This window comes from Bos grunniens, chromosome 11 (assembly GCF_055505025.1).
Source record: "Bos grunniens cultivar Pamir isolate PY7600 chromosome 11, Bosgru_T2T1.0, whole genome shotgun sequence".
NCBI lineage: Eukaryota > Metazoa > Chordata > Mammalia > Artiodactyla > Bovidae > Bos > Bos grunniens.
The window spans coordinates 81,428,647-81,434,646 of NC_141175.1; the positions used below are offsets into that span (position 1 = coordinate 81,428,647).

Here is a 6,000-nt window from a genome sequence, read left to right on the forward strand (position 1 = left end):
TTAGATTCGATTTTACCTGTGAGTGGGCCCCAGAAACCCTGTTTTTAGGTTATTGGGCACATTATAAAGTTCTAAACTGAGCGCCAATTGTAATGTTTGTTTTATGTGAAACATTTAGGTTGTTTCCAACTCTGGAAACTAATTTTCCTTAATTTTCACATAAACACACTTTTCAAAAGAAAAATATTTACCTAATTGCACTTTTCTCTCTGACTCATGTATTTAGTTACAGCAAGCATCATTTAGGAAGTACTGAGTTGCCCTTTTTTTCCTTTCTATGAGATTATATAGAATGCTGTATATTTACATATAATCTACCACTCATTACCTGTAAATGTTAAATCATCCCTAGATTACTGACAATACCTAATACAACGTAAATGCTATGTAAATATTTGCTGGCACCCAGCAAATTCAACATTTGCATTTTTGGACTTTCTAGAATTTTTTTTTTCTTCTGAATATTTTTGGTCCAGGGTTGGTTAAATCCACAGACTTGGAACCCACAGGTAACAGAGGGGCTGACTATACTAAGAGATACAAAAGGGAAATAGTCCATTAAATTGAGTAGGCAGTTCTACTGTATTATTGTTAAGTTTTTATGATATAATGTCCATATATCAGTGTCATATTTCACTGTTCTTTTGAGTTGTGGTGATGTTACTTATATTTAATTTCCTAGGCACCAGTTATGAAGTCTTTGTTAGAATTGATTCCTGAATTAATTGACAAGGAAGAAGCATACACTTGCCTCATGAAAAGCTATGGTAATAAGTCTCATGTAACTGCATTATTTAAGTGATTTAAATATTTGTAGTATAGTCAACAAGTCTTCAGCTCAAAAGCAGTAATCCTGAGTATCAGATAATTGCTTATGGTATAAATAATTTATTTAGCCTTAGGATACGTTTTAAAACTATATTTAAGGGGGTTCCCTGGTGGCTCAGTGGTAAATGATTTGCCAGCCAATGCAGAAGACGTGGGTTTGATCCTAGATCTGGGAAGATCCCCGCATGCCATGGGAATTAAACCTGTGTGCCACAGCTGTTGAGCCTGTGCTCTAGAGCCCAGGAGCTGTAGCTACTGAAGCCCCATGTGCCCTAGAGCTGGTGCTCTGCAACACGAGAAGCCACTGCAGTGAGAAGCTTGCGCACCACCCCTGGAGAGTAGCCTCTGCTCGCCATGACTAGAAAAAAGCCCATGCATCAGCAAAGACCCAGCACAGCCAAAAAAGAAAAAAAAGAAACCCTGTATTTAAAAAAAAAAAAAAAAAATCTGAAATTATTCTTATAAACCATCTCTGAGCATCTTTTGTGAGGCCCTGCTTTGTTGAGTTACAATCCAGGTTCCTGGAAAGACTTTGAAGTCCACTTGGGTGTACATTCTGGGAACCAATCCTGCCCCTCCAGGGGCCTGCCACCTGAAATACAGCGTAAAATGGCTATATGTTTAAGACTTCACTTGCCTGTTTGCTCCTTCAGTGGCCTACCTACCTCCTTTTGGAAATAGCAAACACCTTAATTAAAAAGTGGGCCCCGAGGTTTTACCTGAAGTCACAGATTTGAAATTGTAGTCTTTTAAACAGTTTTCTTCCCTGGTTGCCAGGCGACCACATGTGGAAGGGAACTAGTCTAAAGTTTCCTCAGTAATTAAGATGAATGTCAGCATTTGTAAGTTATGATCAGCTGTCCATCTGAGACCCGCTGATTTGTTCACTTGAGCCAAAGGGTAAATAAAGAGTTGCTTTGTGGACTTGATTGTTGGCAGGACACCAGACTTAGCAATCAGAATTTTCCATTTTTATATCATGTTCCCCTTATGAGCGGAACATGATATATTTCGAAATAGTGCTATAATCATAAACTTTTTTAAGGTTCAGTTCAGTTCAGTCGCTCAGTCGTGTCTGACTCTTTGCGACCCCATGAATCGCAGCACGCCAGGCCTCCCTGTCCATCACCCACTCCCGGAGTTCACTGAGACTCACGTCCATCGAGTCAGTGATGCTATCCAGCCATCTCATCCTCTGTCGTCCCCTTCTCCTCCTGCCCCCAATCCCTCCCAGCATCAGAGTCTTTTCCAATGAGTCAACTCTTCACATGAGGTGGCTAAAGTACTGGAGTTTCAGCTTTAGCATTGGCAGGTATTAGTAAATGTAAGATGAAGTGTAAAACAGCATGAAGTTACTACTAAATTGCGTGATAGTTGGGAGGGAGAAGAGCAGGGAGATCAGGAAGTAAGGAAAGAGAAGATAGAGTTTTGGGAGTAGCTCCCTAGAAGATGCTAGAGCTTGGGTTGAGCACTTGGCAGTGGAAAGAGAAGGCTTTGGTCTCTTAGGGACGGGAACAAAGGATTCACACAGAGGAAACTGACTTCACCCAAACTAAAGATCTGTTCAGCTTCAGTGAGAGGTGTACAGTCATCCTCAGTCCCTTAGGGAGATCCTTGATTGATCCCTGAACATCCCACTTCATCCTGGAGGCTCACCTTGGTGCTGGTAGAGTTGGGGTTAATTATTCAGCATCAGTGTAGGGTAGATGTTAACAATCTAATGCAAGATCAAAGAGTCAGATCACTAACAATTCTTAGCAGAGCCTGTATAATTTCAACAGTGAACTTAAAAATATTTGCATGTCAGCCACAAGTAGAGAGCCAGGTAAACTTAGCTCCTAGGCTGCTGCATCATCCAATTACATGAAATATTAGTGTAGCTTGTTACACAGATGTATGTAGTTTTTTAATGTATATTAATAATGTATATGAATCTGGGGGGATCACTAGCTAACTGTATGCCTCATTTGCATATTTTAGAATAGGAGAATATACTGAAAGTCTTCTGGTGTTGTTTAGCAGCTGATCTTGATGTAGATACAGACCTCCACATTACTTATTTCACATGCCCCTCATCACAAAAGTCACTGAATTAGCCGATTTCAAAGTGTGGTTTTAAACAGAAGAAGATTGAATGGTATGCGCTTACTCTGTGATTGGAGACTTCTGTCTGTGGTCAGTTGAACTAGCATGGGTCTTTTAAAATAGCTGGGTTGTCATGCCTTCTCTTTCACAGTGGGTAATGCTGAGTGAGAGGTGTGGGGAAGGAAGACTGGATTGTAGATCCTGGATATGGTTTTTTGTTGAAGGTAGTTAAGTATTGGTTTCCTTTAGGATAAAGGGATCCAGGTATCGATGAATGTCTAAGTGTTTGGGAAAAACAAGAAGATAGGTTGACTTTATCTATGATTAATATCTTTTTTTTCTAGTCTTCGACAATGATGTTGCATCTGCTAAAGCACTATATGAAAGTTTGACTGCAAAGAATGTAAAATTGAATGATCTGTTTCTAAAGCGTTACGCAGTTCTGCTGAAGAATGCTGGAGAGTCTGTCCCTTTCACTGAACCTCCTGTGAGTGTTTCTTAATTAAGAGGGGGGAAAAATACCTCTACAGATTTGTGTATGCTTCATAATAATGTGTGAAAAATAAGGTGAATACTTAATTACATGAGGATTAGATCTCTGTGAAGGACCCTCCAGGGAGGGCTTCAGGAACTAAAGTTATGCTACGGGTCTGGCTGCCGCAGAACATAGCCCTCTGAGACCAGGGTTTAAAATACAAGGTCACTCTCAGACCTTCAGCTGTAGGTATGAATTTATCAAATGTCCTTGGGGCAGTTCTCTCTTCATTTCAACTTGAAATAGGATTTAATGGCCTGTATTTCAATAGCTAAGCATATTATGTCACAGTTAATTACTTGTTCATTTCCATTTTTAAATAAGTTGGTTTTTATTTCTTTATCTAGGATTTTTAATTGAAGTATAATTGACATAGCATTATATTAATTTCAAGTGTACAAAATAATTTGATATTTGTAGATATTACAGAATGATAACCACAGTAAGTCCAGTTAACAGTGGCTACCATACATACTCAAAAATTTGTGTGTGTGAAAACTTTCAAGATCTGCTCTCTTAGCTGCTGTAGAATGTGCAGTACAGTATTATTAACTATATATATATGTATATTATCTCCCCATGGCTTACCCATCTTCATCCTCCCCAACCCTCACCCCTTCCTGCCTCAGGCAACCTTTGTGGCTGCTGCTAAGTCACTTTAGTTGTGTCCGACTCTGTGGGACCCCATAGATGGCAGCCCACCAGGCTCCCCCGTCCCTGGGATTCTCCAGGGAAGAACACTGGAGTGGGTTGCCATTTCCTTCTCCAATGCATGAAAGTAAAAAGTGAAAGTGAAGTCGCTCAGTCGTGTCTGACTCTTAGCGACCCCATGGACTGCAGCCCACCAACTCCTCTGTCCATGGGATTTTCCAGGCAAGAGTACTGGAGTGGGGTGCCATTGCCTTCTCCGCAGGCAACCTTTAGGCAACCACTAATCTATTCTCTGTATCCATGAGCTTTGTGTTTTTCAGATTCTAGATATAAGTGAGATCACACAGTGTTTATCTTTTTCTGTCTGGCTTACTTCACTTAGTACAGTACTCTCGGGGTCCATCCTTGCTTGTTGCTGCAAGTGGCAAGATTGCATTCTTTTTATGGCAGAATAATATTCCTGTGTCTGTGTGTGCGACATTTTCTTTATTCATTGATCCATCAATGGGTGTTGAGGTTGTTTCCTTGTCTTGGCTCCTGTTAACTCTGCAGTGAATATGCGGGGAGCATATATCTTTTTTAATAAATGTTTTCATTTTTTTGGATAAACACCCAGAAGTGGAATTGCTAGATCATATGTTAGTTTTCGTTTGGATTTCTTGAGGAGCTGCCATAGTTTTACTTAGTGGCTACACCATGTATGTTCCCACCAACAGTGCACACGGGCTCCTTTTTCTCCATGTCTTCACCAACACTTGTTATTTCTAGTCATATTTTGACAGTAGCCATTCTAACAGATATGAAGGGAGATGCATCTCAGGGTGTTTTTGTTTGCATTTCCCTGATTGGTGATGTTGAGCAGCTTTTCATGCACCTCTTGGCCATCTGTAGTGCATTTTTGGAAACATGTCTGTTCAGTTCCATTGTTGCTATTGAGTTATATAAATTTTTTGTATGACAGTTAACCCCCATCAGATAAATACCTTTGCAAATATTTTCTCCCATTCAGTAGGTTGCCTGGGAAATTTTGTTTTACTTGGCTGTTTAATAAGAGAAATCATATGTGCAGAATTCCTTTTTACTGTTTCACTGAACTGGAAGTGGCTAAAACATGTTTATTTCAAACCTCTTAACCTTCCCAAGGGAGACTGCAGAGTCTCCCAAGTGTTAACACCTGCACACACAGAGCAGGGGCTCTTGGTGCTTTGACTCTGACTTGGAGGCTATTGGATAGGTGATTTCATGAAACAAAGCAGAGTGCTGAAGCCTTGAGGGGACGGCAGCTGTCATGGGCCCAGCAGTCTGTCCTGCCAGTTGGCAGTACTTTATGATTTCCAAGTTTTGTGCCATCATCTCTTGCTGGTAACTCTTATCTGTAACTTCCCTCCCTTTTTTCTTGTCTACAGGAGAGCTTTGAATTTTATGCAAAGCAGCTAAAGGAGTCAAAGGAAACCCATTTGTGAAGCAAGCCAGCACTGTTTTATTTTATGTGTATTTGTGATTCTGTGTCTAAATATTATTTTTTAAATGTGTTTTAGAGGACAAAATAAACAAATAAAAAGTGACTTTGTTTATGTACTTTTATTTATTCATAATGTTGATAATGTTCACCATCTTACTGACCATAACTGTGTATATTAAGTCACTGGACATTTTTGGGTTTTGCCTACACTGTGAATCTATGGCATTTTCTTTGAAGCTCCTGGTGTATGAGGCCATAGTTTTTGAGGGTTCTTCTCCCCATTGACTTTTCAGATCCTCTGCTATTTTGTCCCTTTAGTTGACTTGCTTGTCAGTATTGTTTATCTGAAAAATTTTGGAGCCAGACAAAATGATGCTCAGTGGGCTCTCTGGTGCTTAATATTCTATGAAATTCTTTACTTACACACCCCGCATACTTT

The 6,000-nt window shown here is 39.9% G+C and overlaps 1 protein-coding gene across 3 annotated transcripts in view; it reads left to right on the plus strand.

Annotated features, from left to right (window-relative positions):
* Positions 1–5,664, plus strand: part of LRPPRC (leucine rich pentatricopeptide repeat containing) — a 99,379-nt gene extending 93,715 nt beyond the window's left edge. For all 3 annotated transcript variants that reach the window (XM_086327197.1, XM_086327198.1, XM_086327199.1), the window contains exons 36-38: positions 683–767; positions 3,258–3,400; positions 5,506–5,664. In XM_086327197.1, coding sequence (XP_086183323.1) covers positions 683–767; positions 3,258–3,400; positions 5,506–5,562 — 285 coding nt within the window. In that variant the 3' untranslated portion in view covers positions 5,563–5,664. The remainder of the gene's footprint in view (positions 1–682; positions 768–3,257; positions 3,401–5,505) is intronic.
* The last annotated feature ends 336 nt before the right edge of the window (positions 5,665–6,000 follow it).